This window comes from Heptranchias perlo, chromosome 26 (genome assembly GCF_035084215.1).
Source record: "Heptranchias perlo isolate sHepPer1 chromosome 26, sHepPer1.hap1, whole genome shotgun sequence".
NCBI lineage: Eukaryota > Metazoa > Chordata > Chondrichthyes > Hexanchiformes > Hexanchidae > Heptranchias > Heptranchias perlo.
In genome coordinates, this window is record NC_090350.1 from 8,199,890 (window position 1) to 8,219,467 (window position 19,578).

General features: G+C 42.8%; 1 protein-coding gene across 1 annotated transcript in view; it reads right to left on the bottom strand.

Moving 5' to 3' along the window:
* Positions 1-19,578, bottom strand: part of LOC137342497 (adhesion G protein-coupled receptor B2-like) — a 697,882-nt gene that overhangs the window by 187,776 nt on the left and 490,528 nt on the right. The window contains exons 15-16 of the mRNA XM_068006399.1: positions 17,023-17,125; positions 14,228-14,271 (exon numbers count right to left, since the gene is read on the bottom strand). Coding sequence (XP_067862500.1) covers positions 14,228-14,271; positions 17,023-17,125 — 147 coding nt within the window. The remainder of the gene's footprint in view (positions 1-14,227; positions 14,272-17,022; positions 17,126-19,578) is intronic.

The following is a 19,578-nucleotide window of genomic DNA, read 5'->3' on the forward strand; positions in this document are numbered from 1 at the left end:
TCTGCCATTCAATATCATTATGGCTAATCCTCTATTTCAATACCATATTCCCACTCTCTCCCCATACTCCTTGATGCCTTCTGTATCAAGAAATCTATCTACATCCTTCTTAAATATATTCAGTTACTTGGCCGCCACAGCCTTCTGTGGTAGAGAATTCCACAGGTTCATCACCCTCTGAGTGAAGAAATTTCTCCTCATCTCAGTCCTAAATGTCTTACCCCGTATCTTGAGACTTTGACCCCTTGTTCTCGACCTCCCCAGCCAGGGGAAACATCCTCCCTGCATCAAGTCTGTCTAGCCCTGTCAGAATTTTATATGTTTCAATGAGATCCCCTCTCATTCTTCTAAACTCTAGTGAATACAGGCCGAGTCGAGCCAATCTCTCCTCATACGACAGTCCTGCCATCCCAGGAATCAGTCTGGTGAACCTTCGCTGCACTCCCTCTATGGCAAGTATATCCTTTCTTAGGTAAGGAGACCAAAACTGCACACAATACTCCAGGTGTGGTCTCACCAAGGCCCTGTATAACTGCAGTAAGACATCCTTGCTCCTGTACTCAAATCCTCTTGCAATGAAGGCCAACATACTATTTAACTTCATAACTGCTTGCTGCACCTGCATGTTTGCTTTCAGTGACTGGTGTACAAGGACACCCAGGTCCCTTTGTACATCAACATTTCCCAATCCATCGCCATTTAAATAATACTCTGCCTTTCTGTTTTTCCTTCCGAAGTGGATAACTTCACATTTATCCACGTTATACTTCATCTGCCATGTATTTGCCCACTCACTCAACTTGTCTAAGTCGCCTTGAAGCCTCTTTGCATCCTCCTCACATCTCACGATCCCACCTAGTTTTGTGTTGTCAGCAAACTTGGAAATATTACATTTGGTTCCCTCATCCAAATCATTGATATTTATTGTGAATAGCTGGGGCCCAAGCACTGATCCATGCGGTACCCCACTAGTCACTGCCTGCCACCCCAAAAAAGACCCATTTATTCCTACTCGCTGATTTCTGTCTGTTAACCAATTTTCAATCCATGCCAGTATTTTACCCCCCAATCCCATGTGCTTTCATTTTGCACACTAACCTCTTATGTGGGACTTTATCAAAGGCCTTCTGAAAATCCAAATAGACCACATCCACTTGTTCTCCCTTATCTATTCTACCAGTTACATCCTCAAAAAACTCCAGTAGGTTTGTCAAACACGATTTCCCTTTCATAAATCCATATTGACTTTGTCTAATCCTGTTGATATTTTGTAAGTGTCCTGTTATCACATCCTTTATAATAGTCTCTAGCATTTTCTCTACTACTGATGTTAGGCTAAACGGTCTGTAGTTCCCTGCTTTCTCTCGCCCTCCTTTCTTAAATAGTGGGGTTACATTTGCCACCCTCCAATCTGCAGGAACTGTTCCATAATCCATAGAATTTTGGAAGATGACAACCAATGCATCCACTATTTCCATGGCTACCTCTTTTAGTACTCTGGGATGCAGATTATCAGGCCTTGGGGATTTATCGGCTTTCAGTCTCATTAATTTCTCCAGCACTATTTTTTTACTAATACTAATTTCCTTTAATTCCTCCTTCTCACTAGACCCTTGGTTCCCTAGCATTTCTGGGAAGTTATTTGTGTCCTCTTCCATGAAGACAGAACTAAAGTATTTGTTTAATTGCTCTGCCATTTCCTTGTTCTCCATTATAAATTCTCCCGTTCCTGACTGTAAGGGACCTACCTTTGTCTTCACTAATCTTTTTCTTTTTACATACTTGTACAAGCTTTTTACAGTCTGCTTTTATGTTCCTTGCAAGTTTACTCTCATACTCTATTTTACCCCTCTTAATCAATCTCTTGGTCCTTTTTTGATAAATTCTAAACTGCTTCCAATCCTCAGGCTTGCTACTTTTTCTGGCAACTTTATACGATTCCTCTTTGGATCTAATACTATCCTTAATTTCTTTTGCTGGCCATGATTGGCCGTTTTTCCTTTTGTGTTTTAATGCCAGAAAGGAATGTACATTTGTTGCAATTCATGCATTCGTTCCTTAAATGTTAGCCATTGCCAATCCACCGTCATGCCTTTTAATGAAGCTCCCCAATCTATCATAGCCAACTCGTTCCTCATACCTTCGTAGTTTCCTTTGTTTAGATTTAGGACCCTAGTTTCAAATTGGGCTACTTCACTTTCCATCTTAATGAAGAATTCTATCATGTTATGGTCACTCTTCCCCGCACAACAAGATTATTAGTTAACCCCTTCTCATTGCACAATACCCAATCTCGGACAGCCTGTTCCCTAGTTGGCTCCTCAATGTACTGGTCTAAAAACCATCTCGTACACACTCCAGGAATTCATCCTCCACAGTATTATTGCTAATTTGGTTTGGCCAGTCTATATGTAGATTAAAGTCACCCATGATTACTGTAGTACCCTTGTTACATGCATCTCTAATTTCCTGTTTGATGCCATCCCCTACATTACCACTACTGTTTGGAGGTCTATAGACAACTCCCACCAGTGTTTTCTGCCCCTTGGTGCTGCTTAATTCCACCCAGACTGATTCTATATCTTAATTTTCTGAGCCAATATCCTTTCTCCCTATTGCTCTGATTTCATCCTTTACTAACAAAACCATCCCTCCTCCTTCTCCGTTTTGCCTGTCCTTCCTAAATATCGAGTACCCTTGGATGTTCAGCTCCTAGCTTTGGTCGCCCTGCAGCCATGTCCCATTTTGTTGGTCAGGCGGGGGTCTGACGGGTACCGAGCCCTGGATGTATGAGATCATATTCTCATAACCAACCTCAAGATAGCTGCTAATGTTCCAAGTTTCATAGTGTCAGCTATACAATGAACATATGTATGATGTCTTGTGATGTTTTCATGTGAGGGACTTTGGCAGAGGCATGCCTGCCATGAGGCAGACTCCCCCTCCAGGTTGCTCAGTGACAAGTTGGTATAAGCCACAGCTCTTGCTCCACGCAATTGTTTCCCTGTTAAAAAGAATTTGTGTACATCAGGATAACAAGGCAACACAGAATGCTGAAGCTTCCCTGCTCACTATTCCTGCCAATGAATCAGAAATCAAAACGAACATTTGAAGCAGAAGAAGATACAGGACTGTGGGGACAGAGAAGGGCAGTGGGATTGGATGGACCTACTGGCAACAACCCAGACATCATAGCACGGCATGACTTCGGAAGTCTCAGCCCAGTCGACCCTGCAAAGTCCTCTTCACTAACATATGGGGACTAGTGTTTGAAGAACTGTTTCACAGACTAGTAAAGCCTGATATGCTCACAGAATGATATCTATCACCCAACATCCCAGATTTATCCATCAGTATCTCTGGATATGTCTTGTCCCATCTGCAGGATAGACCCATCAAAGTTGGGGGCACACTGAAATACATTCAGGTGAGAGTGACGCTGAGAGTTCTTAACATCGACTCTGGATCTTATGATGTCTCATGGATTCAAGACAAATAAGATCAAGGAAACCTCCTACTGATCACCATCTACTACCCCCACCCAACTGATGAATCAGTACTCCTCCATTTTGAACATCACTTGGAAGAAGCACTGAGGGAAACAAGGGCATAGAATATATTCTGGCTGGGGGACTTCAATGTCCTCTACCAGGACTGGTTTGGTTGTACCATCACAGTCTCAGCTAGAAGGATAGAATTGCCAAATTTAACCTGCATCTGGTGATGAAGGAACCAACAAAAGGGAGTAACCTGTTTGACTTCATCCTCACAATAAATACTTGTCATAGACATATCTGCCCACAGCAGCATCGGTAGGAGTGGCCACCGTGTCTGAGTCTGTGTAGATAGAGTCTCATCTCCATAGCGAGGACATCGTCCACTGTGTGGTGCGACACTAATGCTATACTAAGTGGGACAGACTAAGGTTAGATCTAGCAGCCAAAACTTGACATCCATGGGGTGCTGTGGGATATTGGCAGCAACACAACTGTGCACCACCACAATCTGTAACCTCAATCATCATCAAGTTAGGAGACCAATCCTGGTTCAATGGGGATTGTAGAGGGGCGTGTCAAGAAAAGAACCAGTCATACCTTAAAAGGTGCCAACGTACTGAAGGTATTACACAGGGCTACCTGCATGTTAAACACCAACAGTAGCAGGCAATAGACAGAGTAAGCAGTCCCATAGCGAACAGGTCAGAGCAAAGCTCTCTAAACTTATCACACCTAATGCAGGATGATGGTGGACAACCAAATAACAAATGGAGGAGGACAGTCTATGAACATTTCATTCTCTTCCATGATGGAGTCCAGCACATTTGTGCAAGAAACAAGGTTGAAGTGTTTGCAAGTATCATCAGCCAAAAGTGCCGAGTTAATATCCTACTCATCCTCCTCCCAAGGTCCCCACTATCACAGATGCCAGTGCCCATCTAATTTGATTAATTCCACATGTCATTAAGAAATGGTTGTGTGCACTGGACACAGTGAAGAGCCCTGACAAGATCCTGGTTGCAGTGTTAAAAACTTGCGTATCGAGCCAGCTAGCCTGCTATCCAAATTGTTCTAATACAGCTATGACAGTGGCATCTACCTGACAATGTGAAAGATTGCCTAGATATGCCCTTTCCAGAAAAAAAAACAGGATGTAATAATCCAGCAAATTATTGCCACCTCCAAATCATCAGTAAAGCAATGGAAGGAGTCAATAATAGTGTCAGCAAATCGACACCCACTCACCAATAAATGTCTCACTGATGCCCACTTCAGGTTCCACTAGAAACATTTGGGTCCAGAACTTTTCACAGACATGGACACAAGATCTGAATGCCAGAGGAGAAATGAGAGTAGTTCCCCTCAACATCAAGGAGCCCTAGCCTTAATCTAGCAAGTGGCAGATAAACGTACCATATAAATGTCAGGCAATGACCATCTCCAACAAAAAGCCCAACCACTTTCCTGAACTTCACCATCGCCGAGTCACAACATGATTGAACAGAAGCTTTACTGGACCTGCCATATCAACAATTTGGCTATAAGAGCAGGATAGAGGCTGGGTACACTGTGACGAGTGGCTCAAAGCCTCTCCACTATCTATATGACTCAAGTTAGGAGTATAATGGAATACTCACTTACTCATCTGGATGAGTGTAGCTGCAACAACACTCAAAAAGCTTAACATCCTCAAGAACAGAGCAGTCTGCTTGATCAGCATCCCGGCCACTGGACTCAAAAGTCACTTCCTGCAACACAGGCGCACTGTGGCTGAAGTTTGTCGTATACATAGGATGCACTGTGGCAACACACTAAGCTAATTTCAGCAGCACCTTCTTACCCCATGATGTCTACCACCGAGAAGAACAAGAGGAAGCATTGTCGTGGGAACACATGGAATCCATTAATAAGGAAGTGGTAACAGGGCACTTAGAACATCATAATATGATTGGGCAGAGTTAACATGGTTTTATGAGAGGGAAATTGTGCTTGACAAATTTATTAGAATTTTTTGAGGATGTAACTAGCAGGGTAGATAAAGGGGAACCAGTGGATGTCATATATTTGGATTTTCAAAAGACATTTGATAAAGTGCCACATAAAAGGTTGTTACACAAGATAAGGGCTCATGGGGTTGGGGGTAACATATTAGCATGGATAGAGGATTGGTTAACAGACAGAAAACAGAGAGTAGGGATAAACTGGTCATTTTCAGGTTGGCAGGCTGTAACTAGTGGGGTACTGCAAGGATCAGTGCTTGGGCCTCAGCTATTTACAATCTATATTAATGACCTGGATGAAGGGACCGAGTGTAATATATCCAAGTTTGCTGATGATACAAAGCTAGGTGGGAAAGTAAGCTGTGAGGAGGACACAAAGAGGTTATTCACTTTGGTAGGAAGAATAGAAAAACAGAATATTTTTAAATGGTGAGAAACTATTAAATGTTGGTGTTCAGAGAGACTTGGGTGGCTTGGTACAAGAAACACAAAAAGTTAGCATGCAGGTACATCAGGCAATTAGGAAAACAAATGGCATGTTGGCCTTTATTGAAAGGGGGTTGGAGTGTAAGAGTAAGGAAGCCTTACTACAATTGTAGAGGGCTTTGGTGAGACCACACCTGGAGTACTGTGTACAGTTTTGGTCTCCTTATCTAAGGAAGGATATACTTGCCTTAGAGGCGGTGCAATGGAGGTTCACTAGATTAATTCCTGGGATGAGAGGATTGTCCTAGGAGGAGAGGTTCAGTAGAATGGGCCTATACTCTTTGGAGTTTAGAAGAATGAGTGGTGATCTCATTGAAACATATAAGATTCTGAGGGGGCTTGACGGGGTAGATGCTGGGAGGTTGTTTCCCCTGGCTGGAGAGTCTAGAACTATAGGGCATAGTCGCAGGATAAGGGGTCGGACATTTAAGACTGAGATGGAGGAATTTCTTCACTCAAAGGGTTGTGATTCTTTGGAATTCTCTACCCCAGAGGGCGGTGGATGCTGAGTTGTTGAGTATATTCAAGGCTGAGATAGATAGATGTTTGGACTCTGGAGAAATCAAGGGATATGGTGACTGGGCAGGAAAGTGGAGTTGAGGTTGAAGATCAGCCATGGTCTGATTGAATGGCGGAGCAGGCTCGAGGGGCCGTATGGCCTACTCCTGCTCCTATTTCTCACGTTCTTATGTTCTAACACTATCACCTCCAAGTTCCCTTCCAAGCCATACACAATCCTGATTTGGACATTTGAGGGGAACTTACAGCTGGGCTCGATCATCACCAGAGCCCACTGTTTAAGCAAAGGGACAAAGTGAAAAATTGGGAGAAGTGGTTGGAGCAAAACAATGGGCCAATTTTCCTGGCAAGTGAGGTCCCCTGTTGGCAGCAAGAGCTCCTGCGAGTGAGGGCCCTGTTGGCAGTATTTGTTCTTGCGACTGAGGTCCCCTGTTGGCAGTATGTGCTCCTGCGAATGAGGTCCCCTGTTGACAGTATGTGCTCCTGCGAGTGAGGTCCCCTGTTGGCAGTATGTGCTCCTGCGAGTGAGGTCCCCTGTTGGCAGTATGTGCTCCTGCGAATGAGGTCCCCTGTTGGCAGTATGTGCTCCCGTGAGTGAGGTCCCCCGTTGGCAGTATGTGCTTCTGCGAGTGAGGTCCCCTGTTGGCAGTATGTGCTCCTGCAAATGAGGTTCCCTGTTAGCACTACGCCTTCATGGTGAGTGAGCTGGCAGTACATGCTCCCCATAGTAGAGGGTCCCTGCTGGTTACAAGCACTCCTGGCTGGTGAGGATCCCTGTTGGCAGTTCATGCACAGAATGCTAGGCTAAAATGTCAACTTCAATCACAATTTTATTTTGATATCAGGTGGCAAGGTTCACCCTTTAATAGGGCTCTTGATCAAATTCAATGTTATTATTATTGTTTCAATACTGTTCATAGTAATTTAAGCATCAATATTCCCAATTTCCCATCTTATATGGTGTTAATGGATGCCACTGGAAGCACGAGTTATAGATCAGGAAAAGATTAAGAATAGACGAATGGCACTTGAACAACAACAACAACAACTACTACTACTACTTGCATTTATATAGCGCCTTTAACATAGTAAAACGTCCCAAGGCACTTCACAAGCGCATTAACAGACAAAGTTGAGCCACACATGGAGATATTAGGATAGGTGGCCAAAAGCTTGGTTAAAGAGGTAGGTTTTAAGGAATGTCTTAAAGGAGGAGAGAGGCGCAGAGAAGTTTAGGGAGGGTATTCCAGAGCTTAGGGCCTAGACAGCTGAAAGTACGGCCGCCAATGGTGAGGTGACAGAAATGGGGGATGCACAAGAGGTCAGAATTGCAGGAATGCAGAGTTCTCGGAGGGTTGTAGGGCTGGAGGAGGTTGCAGAGATGGGGAGGGGCGAGGCCATTCAGGGATTTGAACACAAGGATGGGAATTTTAAATTTGAGGCATTGCTGGAGCCAATGTAGATCAGCAAGCACAGGGGTGATGGATGAACGGGACTTTGCGCAAGTCAGGATACGGGCAGCAGAGCTTTGGATGAGCTGAAGTTTACGGAGGGTGGAAGATAGGAAACCGGCCAGGAGAGCATTGGAATAGTTGAATCTGGAGGTAACAAAAGCATGGATGAGGGTTTCAGCAGCAGATGGGCTGAGGCAGGGGCAAAGACGGGCGATGTTACAGAGGTGGAAGTAGACAATCTTGGTGATGGAATGGATATGTGGTCGGAAGCTCAGTTCAGGGTCAAATAAGACATCAAGGTTGCGAACAGTCTGGTTCAGCCTCAGACAGTAGCCAGGGTTGGGGATGGAATTGGTGGCTCGGGACTAATAAGTCCCTAATCCCTTGCTAATAAGTAAAGAAAAAGCCCTATATTTTCTAATTTCATAACGAGACAAGTGATACACTGTTCTGACATTTATTATGATTAACAAAGTAATTACTGTATGATTTCAAAAACTGACCTATAATTATTCATCTCATAATTATCCTTCACCAAAGAGTACATTAATTGATATCACAAGACAAATCTTTTGCACTGTTCTATTCTGTTCACCCACATGCTTTTTCTTTCTTGCTCATTATTAATTTGTATTTAATTTACACTGTGCAGTGTAATTTTTTCCATAATTCGTATCAGGTTTAATAAAATAACAATGAGTAAGAACAAAATAATTAAAATGTCGACTTCAGGAGCCAAAGAGGTGTAAAGATACATCAATTTGATAAAAAGTGTTATGGCGACAGCGAAACCCTCAGCTCATTTTGGAGCATGCTCCTTAGAACATTCTGACAGTATTGTAGACATGGGGGCGGGGGGTGGTTAAATTGAATAATCCCCAAAAACGGGCGCTGGGATCGCAGTGCGCGATTAACCTGCGTCCAGTCGTAACATTCGTACTGCTTGGTGATTTCAATGACTGCTGCGTGCAGCCAGCCCTACCTGCACTGTTGAGTGGCAGCACGCACCAGCAGGAGGCCCTGATATCGGGAGTGGCTAACACCACTTAAAGGCAGCCTGCATCTCTTAAAGGGGAGGTGCAGAGTAGCTACAGGAAGTGGTGGAAGTCAATTGTGAAGTGAATCTGTGCTGTGATATGGTGAAGCATGGTGATGATGGGAACTCTGTAATTTTTAATGAGCAACAACTTGGCTGGTCAAAGTCTGCGGGACTTTTAAATTTTCAAAATATAAGATACGGGCCTGAACGGAGATCAGAAATCACACACATAAAACACATATGCAGATCCTGTCTTTATGTTTAAAAACTGTTTTATTTTAAAATATTGAATAAAGGTCGCTCAAAACTACATCCCACATCCTCCAATCTGCACCCCAGACCCGGCCAATTTGCCGACGTGAGTTTGTACCGGGCCTGCGAGAGTCCGTGCACCAAGGTTCTCTGATGATGCACGAGAGGCCTTGGTGCAAGAGGTGGACAGAAGGAGGGGCATCCTATACCCGCAGGGGAGGCAAGAGGCTCTCCAGATACATGCTCCCGAGGCAGTGGGAGGCAGTAGGGGACGAGGTCAATACCAGGAGCATAGCATCACGAACATGGATGCAGTGCAGGAAGAAGTTCAATGCTTTGACACAAATGGTCAAGGTGACTGAGGTCAACTGTCAAGTGGCATCTCCTACCAACTGCACCACTAGCCGCATCCACTGCTCCACGCACTACATACCCCATCATCCACATACCAACAAACTCTTTCAATCAGTACTCAACTCTTCCAATCAGATGCTTGATCTCACCCTCACACATCACAAGCCACAAGCCACACACCCACAACTCAAAGGTCACACGCACTGGCAGCTATTCAACCATGACAGCCACATCACCCAAACATCTTGCAGGACAGTCACCGACACACTTCCCACTTTTTTGCAGGAGAAGGTGGCGCATAACAGAAGGCAGCAAGTGGCAGTGGCTCCATGGAACATGAACCTGCTGTCCTCTCTCAGGATGACAGCATTCCTGCCACTCCGCCAGTGCCATTGCTATGGCCTGTCAGCTAGCCAGCCCACTCCCTGTAGAGTATTGAAACTTTATTATAGGAACATAGGAACAGGGTTAGGCCATTTAGCCCCTCGAGCCTGTTCTGCCATTCAATGAGATCATGGCTGATCTGTGACCTAACTCCATATACCTGCGTTAGCCCCATATCCTTTAATACCGTTGGTTAACAACAATCTATTCATCTCAAATTTAAAATTAACAACTGAGCTAGCATTAACTGCCGTTTGCGGAAGAGAGTTCCAAACTTCTACCACCCTTTACGCGTAGAAGTGTTTCCTAACTTCACTCCTGAAAGTCCTAGCTCTAATTTTTAACCTATGTCCCCTGTGTTAATTATATGATTTGTATCAGTGTTAATTGTATTCAGGTAGTGGGTATCGATTGAGGACTCTCTTGTATCCTTTTTATAGGAGAGGTTAGCTGGGGTGTGGTGTGTATGCAAGAGGAAACTCTGTGAATAAAGGCTTGGATATATTGAAAGACCAGGCTTCAGTACTCTATCCTTCACCACCTGGCAATCCAGTTGTAACATGGTAGCAGAGAATGGTTGCCTCAAGGTGGAGGTTGGAAACTATGATTTTTTTTGTACATACTAAGCAAAACTTGAAAGTCTAGCAGCTGTTGTGAAAAACGGAAGAAGGCAAGTTTCAATTGTCCAGGTACGATTTCCCTCCGGTGTTCTCGGAGTTTAAACTGTATGACCAATGGAAGAATGAGGTTGATATGTGGACACGGGATACTACTCTACAAAGACAAAACAAGGCATGGCCTTGAGAGAAAGAGACTTACTTTCCTGATAGAAGTAAAATCAGAAGTAAGGTATTTTCTGAGATGGATGCAGATCTTTTGGATAATGATGACGGTTTTAACTTTCTACTAGAATTTCTGGATAAAAGCTACAAGAAATGTGACCTGTTAAGTGCCTATGAGGTCTGGTCAGCATTTGATAGCTTTTGGAAAAAGGTCAGTCATTCCATTGAAGAGTATATCATGGACTTCAACAAATTGTACAAAAGGCTGACAAAGTTCGAATTGGGGATCCCTGGATTGGTACTAGCATTTAAATTACTGGATTGTGCTAAGGTGTCTCATATGGACAGGCAGCTGGTCCTAACTGGCGTCCAGTTGTCGGAAAAGGAGACTCTGTTGGATCAAATGTCTGCTGCCTTAAAGAAATTCCTGGGGAAACAGTCATTCCCTTCAGCCTTCGTGGAACAAATGGGGTCTTCCGTTGTGACACAAAGAATGGAAGATTCGATGGTTACCAGGTTTTGAAATATTCCAGATACTATACACAGGCGCCAGTTCAGGTTTCAAAATTTTCAAGAGACCGGACGCAGGCGTCAATATGACGGAAGGGTTAAAGACAGCCAGATTGGTGATGAAAGCAGGTAGAGCAGATCCAGTTATATCTACAGAAGGCAAAATTGGGATAGTAATAATGGGCGCATGAATTCCAGGAATGCCCAAGGAAAAATCAGGAGATGCTTTAGATGTGACTCTAAGTATCATTATGAGGCGAATTGCCCAGAGCAAAGATTCAGGGTCTTTGAAATGATGCATGAAGACAGTAGTTCTGAGGGAAAGGATGAAAATAATGATGAATATGAATAGAGTATACTGGTCACAAGGAGTTTTAATCCTGCAATGAATGTATTAGTTGCGGATTCCTTTAATTGTGTGGTGTTAGATACTGTATGTGGGGTAAATTGGTTAAAATATTATCTTGATTCTAAGTCATGAGGATCAAAGTGAGGTTAAGGAATATAAAAGTTCTACATGTTTTAGGTTTGGAGATGACAACATGTTGATGTCACTCAAGAGAGTGGTAATTCCATGTAAGATAGCTGGAGTAAGCCATTTTATAAGTACGAATGTAGTCTCTAGTGAGATACCTGTGCTTTTGGGTAAACCTTCCATAAAAAAAGCAAAGAAGAAACTTGACATGGAACACGATGAGGCATTTTTGGGAAATTGGTTGATCTGCAGTTTACCCAGTCAGGGCATTATTGTATCCCCTTAATAAAACCTTATGTTTCTCATCAGCGTGCTAGGCAAGTATTAATGGCATCAGGTGATCAGGATACAAGAGCATCCCCAATCGATACCCACCACGTGAATATAATTAATACCAATTGATACGAATCATACAAACAACAGATTCCCTTCTCTCTCTTTAAATAAAAAAATAAACTTTATGTATAATACAAACAAAAAAACCAAAACCTTCCAAACTCTTTACAATCTATACTATTCATAGCATTACATTGTGAGGTGACCCTTCTCCAGGACCCCTAAGAAATTCTTTGTACATGTACCTCTTTTAGTAAAACAATCCAACAGTTGATGGCTTGAATCCACCCATTTAATTTTGGCGATTTCCTTTCTCTCCAGCGTTTGCTGCAAGCCAGAAAGGTCAATCCATAACCTTTTCTCACTCACATTTTTCAGAGAGTGTACACCCTAGTCCTAGTATTCATGTATAGGACACCTCCAAAAACAGGTACAAATGCATCAGCAGCTAGAAGCAATAATCCAGCAACTAACCTGTAACTCCTGCATGATCCCTTTAAATGGCACTGGTGGGGGGTCCTCCATGCCGTTTAAGACCTGTTCAACTATGTAAGGTTCAGATCGTGCGTTGGCTGGAGCGTAGAGTTCCAACATAGCAGAGGTCCCTTTAAATCAGCATTGCACACTGATTTACATCATAATCTCCCTACTCTATATACTGCCGACGTTCATTAGGTGCGTATGTGCACCATCTTTACCAAGATGGCGTCCTGCGCATATCATGGCAAAAGTGTATGCGGCATCTCGGATGCCATTTTCGGGGTTTAGGTGTCTGCGTAGCACCTATAGAATGGGCGCTACGTGACCCAATTTAGCCCCCTAGCTGTGCAGAACAGAACTGTTCAGGATGAGCCCAGTCACATTATCAGGCACACTACAGCAACCAAGTGTGAGAAAAATTGGGACATGAACCTAATAACATATTGGCTCGGAAATTGCTCGTAAAATAATGGAGAACCGAATAGCATCGCCATTATTTCAGGGAAAAAGGAAGAGCAAGTTCCGGAGAGCGCACATGCGCAGTCAAGTACAGAAATCTGGAAATTTTTCTTCCCGATGCCCTGCTGATCCGAAAGCTCCATGGTAAAGAGATCTAAGGGGCTGGAATGAATGGACCAGCGTGAACTTGCTCTCCTACCTAGCTGGGAACTAATCTCTCCAGAAAAAAAGGTACGCTGAGTTATATCAGGTCTGAACCAACTTTTAACGGCTCAGTATGAATTAATGACTGCCAAATAACCTCTCTGGCACTGAAAATTAACTTTTAAAAATGTGGCATCTCATTCCTCCTGATATTAATTACTGTTGGACATATAAAAAAAATTTACAAAAATTAAAATTTTAATTTTTTTACTTTTTCTTTCTGTCTCTTTTATCTCTGTTTTTTAATCTTACCCTCTCTTTATTTCACTTTTTCTAACTGATTTTACATTTGAATTCACTGATGTGCCTTTCACTTCCTGGTTCTGACTTTGTGGCTTGTCAAGGATGCTTCAAGTTGATTGGTTGAGGGGAAAGAGCAATCTCTTCCCCGCTTTCACAGCTCACAGAAACCCGGGATTGGATGCTGCACTTTTAGCAGCTCATCACTGAAGCAAATTGGCGCCCAGGGAAGGGATTTAAAGGGAGCCAGGCTGGGGAGGGGACAGCATAGACGAGATCTAAAGGGATCAAACCTGGGGAAAGGCAACAGCAAGTAAGGGATCTAAATTGATCAAGCAAAGGGAGTAGATAGCAAAAGAGGGATCTAAAGGAATCAAACCTGGGGAAAAGGAGACAGCAGAGTATGGTTCTAAAGGGAAGAAACCTGGGGAGCGGACTGAAGCTAAAAGAATTCAGGCTACGAGAAGGAGGAACAGAAGGGAGGGATCTTGGAATAAGTAAATGAAAGAGGAATAATTCCAATTCTTTTTCATTCTTATCCTCAACACCCGTGAAGTGCAGCCACTCAGTAACAATCCAAATAGCAGCCTGTCAGTGACGATCCATAAATAACAATCCACTAGTAACAGGTAACTAACTCTTCATGAGTATTTTATCCAGAATCTCATTCTTAACAAAGCTAAATGAGTGAGATAAACATTTGTATGCTGTTTATGAGAGATGATAGCAATCAAAGTTAGTGTTATTGGCACTTACGTTTTGGAGTAATCCCAAACAACACAGTGTGGGTCAGATGTTCCCTGTAATAATAAGAATTTATATATATATATATAAATAGCAAATACATATCATTCATGTAGCAGAATATGAAGGATAATGGACATGGCAGAAAGTTAAAAGGCTGGAATAAAAACAAGTGAATCTGATAGTATCATAAACTGTAAAAGTACAGCTAGAACAGTTCATGAATGTCAGTAGACTCCTTACATTACATTAAATTACAACGTTTAACCAGCTTCTCTGCCTCTTTTATCTAATTTAAAATGTATATTTATTGTTTTGCCTAGTCAAGATGAGGGATGTCAGTGTTCAAAAATTGAACATTTTTCAATTTTGGCATCCAGTGTCAATACCAAGTATTCCCAACACAACACAAACTGGATGGAGGGTAAAGCTCATACTAAATAGTCCCAACAATGTGACCCAAACCAGCATCTACTACTACACCAGTATGGTATTTCCACTTGCCACAGCAACCATCCTTGTGGCCTCCTAGAGTTTAGTACCAATTTGTGCCAAATTATAGACACCAATGTAGGAACGTACGAAGGAACATAGGAACAGGATTAGGCCATTCAGCCCTTCAAGCGCATTCTGCCATTCAATTAGATCATAGCTTATCTGTATCTGTTTTAAATGTGGCCTGTGGACTTCCACCCACCCAGGAACTGAATTAAAAGTGCAACAAACTCATTTCACTTAGGACCCTCGCAGCTGACCAGGAAAGGAGGCTTTCATGTTTTTTTTGCGGGCTGCATTCAAACCCAGTTCCCAGAGATAAAAGAACATTAGGGGAGATTTTCTACTTCTAATGCATGCACATTCATAGGTTGTGGATTACTGGTGTGTGCAAGGAGTGTAAAGTGGAGAATCTTTCCCAGTGTTTTGTCTGCATACTCACATCTTTCAATTATGTATCATATATCAAATGCACACAAATCAACACAGAGAAAAAGCAGAAGCTTAAAAAAAACATTAACTCAAAAATAACCCCGAATATAAGCCTATGAACACATAATTACACTGAAAGTGCAGTGGGGCACAGGCTTATCATTTCGTAAGCTGCAGGTATACCCAACATTCCATCACTGGTACAGTGGAAGATTGCAGTAAAAATAGCATTGATTTTCCTTTACTTGGGGAGAAATTCAGGTTATTGTGGATGTGTACTGGCACTCTTTGCTGCTAAATCTGATTGCTAAGTTGTTTTATAGTCATTTATGCAGTTGTTATAATGACACAGATATTTCCCCCCCCTTTTCCCCCCACCCCAGTTTATGCTGTCATTTTTATCTCACTTCCTTCAGTTCTTTCCCCCCAGCTGATTCCACCCCTCAGCGCTTGATAGCTCTTGCCTCCTCACTCAGGTCTTATCTTCTCCCTCTCCTGTCAGCTCACACCAGCACTCTTCCACTCCACTGTATGCTGACATTCTTCTTCCCCTACCAGTCTTAGCTCACATTGGCACTCTACTTCCAACTCTTACCTACCGATCATGCTGGCACTCTCCTTCCTCCCTTCCAATCACACAGGTACACTTCTCTTCCCCTTCACTGCAAGCCCCAGCTCCTAGCTGTTGACGCTGCTGCGGCTCCGAGGGATGAAATTCTGTTGCTCGCTGTGGGCGGGAATTTTTAATCTTACAATACCATAGTGAAAATTCTTGCCCATAGGGTGCAGTAGAGTCCCATTTCCCAGAGTAGCACTACCAGTAGGAGCTGGGGCGGTACTGAGTTTCATCTGCGAACGGAGACATGCAACCACCGACTCAACTTGCTCACTTGCTGTGTGAAACACAATGGTCATCATGTATGTAACAGTTATCCTATTGCTTATTTTTTTTAACACATAGCTTGATTAAAGGCGCTTGCTTTATATACAATAAATTACTTTGACGTACAGTCACAGTCTTGATCTGGCTCACTTCCAATATTATGGGTGTGCCTGACATCACATCACAAGATTTGAACAGCCATTACCATATTGAGGATTCTTGGGGCAAATTCAGTTTCTGAAATACACCATTCTGAAACCCTTTTCACCCAATTTTTTCCTCTCCAAAGTCGCTGACTTGTACATGGGGTCTGGTAGTCTTCCAGTTCATCGCCCAGGTGTCCACTCTCCATGACAGTGTGCGTTGGCGGGCTACTCGATGATGGGGATGCATCATTGTGGAGCCCAGTCCTGTTTTCACCCAACGTTCACACAAGTACTTCCTGACAATAGGCAAGAGTGCAAAGCCTGGCTGATTTTTCCATTTCCTATCCAATGGGCACTTAGGGTAATTGTAGCCCCTGTTGCTGCGCTAAAAATGTCAGCATAGAGCTTGGACCTTTCTGCGTGCTGTCCTGATGGATAGGATGGATGCAATGTTAGGTCACCCACTGTGATTATCAGCACTTTTGTGCTGCAAACGTTTTACGACAGCACTAACAGAGAGTTACAAATGCATGAAACCATTAAATGTAGAAATAAGTTGAGCCTGTCCTGCTCACTGAAGCTAATGAACATTTAGATTAATTCATTGCACATTTCTCCTGTGCTTGAGACTCACCCGTGGGTACACAACAATTCATTTTAAAATTTTAATAATAGCACTGTTTTCAACATGCACTTTAATTAAAACAAGTTTTCAAATAGTATTCCTTTATTTAATGGTTCCAAAGGTTCTTTTAAATTACTTTTTACAGGGGGTGAATTGTGGTTGGGTTTGTGAGGTCAGTAATAATGCAAATCCAAATGCGGCTGAATGTGATAATAAAATTACTTACGTTAATAAGATGAGACAGCTCTACAACAACAATTGGTTCCGAGGCCTTGGGCCGTGGTCTTACTGTTACAGCTAGTACTTTGGAATTTATTGCCATTGATTTTCTGAAAAAGAGACATATTTAACATGTATAAGTTGACAGAAAGTGGTAAACAAACTTGTTCAGACACTGTCAGGATAAGGCGTGATGCCTGGAATGTAACCACATACAGATAGTGTTACAGAAAGGATACATAATAGGTCTGCTGTCTTTGCAAAAAGTGAACAACCTAGTAACGTCAGGTACATCATTCAAGATCCCAGCTCATTGCTGGTTTATTTTACTGAAAACTAACGAGTTTCATTATGTCTCTTATTCATACTACATGTTAACTGATTTTATGAGGTTATTTAAGTTACATATCTTTTTAAGTAGAGACAAGTTAATGGCTTTATTCTGTGGCATTTACCAAGGTGGAAGGCTGCTGTGCACTCTGTGATACGGAGGTCCTGCCTGAGATTTTGGGACTTCAAATGCAGTAAAGCAGAGCCACATGCTTGCTCCAAGCTTCTTTGGTGTGTATAGTTGCCATGCTCAATCATGCCACAGGGGGCATACAGTAGGAGTGCCAATTCACTTACAAGTATCCAATTCACTTACACACATTCAGCAAATTACTGAACTTGAACATGTTGCATTCACTCACCAAGGGAAAGGAAGTTTTCATCTGTGAACTGCTCTTTGCAGATGATTGGGAATTAGAAGTGCATATTCAGGAAGACATCCAGCCGATCACTAACAGGTTCTCGGCAGCAGCAAAGAGCTGCAGCTTCATTACTAGCCTCAAGAAAATGGACCAGCTAGCACAGTGAAAACCTTGTACTCTACCCTTAGTCCTCATTAACAATAGGTAACATAGGTAAACCTATTACATGGGGTCTACATGAATGTATAATCTGTCATCGAACACGTGAAGCACCAATGGTATCTGCAGAGGAGACCTCAGTAATACTAGCCATTGGCAGAGTAGAAATATCTGTCATCAATGCTCTCACTGCGGCTATTAAAGATTTGGGGTCCAAGCTTCAGGCTGACTTTGACTCACTTGGAGAATAATTACAGTCAACCATGAGGGAGTAATTTAGTGATAGGCTTAGAATAGTTATGGAAAAGGTCAAGGAACAATCAAATGTGAAAATACTTAACTGGAGGAGGGCAAATTTCAATAAGCTAAAAAGGGATCTTGCCCAGGTGGATTGGGATCAAAATTTTGGTAGGCAAAACAGTAATTGAACAATGGGAGGCCTTCAAGGTTTGGGCACAGAGTAAACACATTCCTACGAGGGAGAAAGGAAGGACATCCAAAATTAGAACTCCCTGGATGACTAAAGATATGGAGATTAAAATGAAACAGAAAAAGGAGGCTGTGGATGCTCAGTCGTTGAGTACATTCAAGACTAAGATTGTTAAATTTTGGACTCTAAGGAAATCAAGGGATATGGGGAAAGTGGAGTTGAGGTCGAAGATCAGCCATGATCTTAACGAATGGCGGAGCAGGCTCGAAGGGCCGTATGGCCTACTTCTGCTCCTATTTCTTATGTTTTTTATGTTTCTTTATCATAACAACTCGCTGCTTAAAAAAATGTTTCCTCATGTCGCCTCTGGCTCTTTTGCTGATCACCTTAAATCTGTGTCCTCCAGCTACCGACCCTTCTGCAACTGTAGTGATCTAGAATGCACTGCATGAAAGGGTGGTGGAAGCAGATTCAATGATAACTTTCAAAAGGGAATTAGATAAATACTTGAAGGGAAAGAATTTACAGGGCTATGGGGAAAGAGCAGGGGAATGGGACTAACTGGATAGCTCTTTTAAAGGGCCGGCATAGGCACAATGGGCCGAAAGGCCTCCTCCTGTACTGTACCTACTGTGATACTATGTCCAATGCTCACATGGGTCAGCAGACATTATGAGGAGCTGCCCTTCAGCAGCGCTACGTGTGGGATAGTACAGGAACAGACAGTGCCAGTCATATCAGCAGCAGTTATGTGCCTGACAATAGGCACCAGATACTGAGATTGTATTTAACATTTTTATTATTGTTGTAATTTATTTTTTGGGGAGTGGTAGAAAAATGGGAAGTAATTATGCCCTTATCAAAAGCCATTCCCTTTCCCAACTAAACTTTAAGACTATACAGTAGAATGGGCCAACACTCTCTGGACTTTAGAAGAATGAGAGGTGATCTCATTGAAACATATAAGATTATGAGGGGGCTTGACCGGGTAGATGCTGGGAGATTGTTTCCCCTGGCTGGAGAGTTTAGAACTAGGTGGCACAATTGCAGGATACGGGGTCGGCCATTCAAGACCGAGATGAGAAGGAATTTCTTCATGCAGAGTGTTGTGAATCCTTAGAATTCTCTACCCCAGAGGGCTGTACCCTATATTCAAGGCTGAGATGGGTAGATTTTTGGACTCTAGGAGAATCAAGGGATATAGGGATCAGGCGGGAAAGTGGAGTTGAGGTCAAAGATCAGCCTTGATCTGATTGAATGGCGGAGCAGGCTCGAGAGGCCG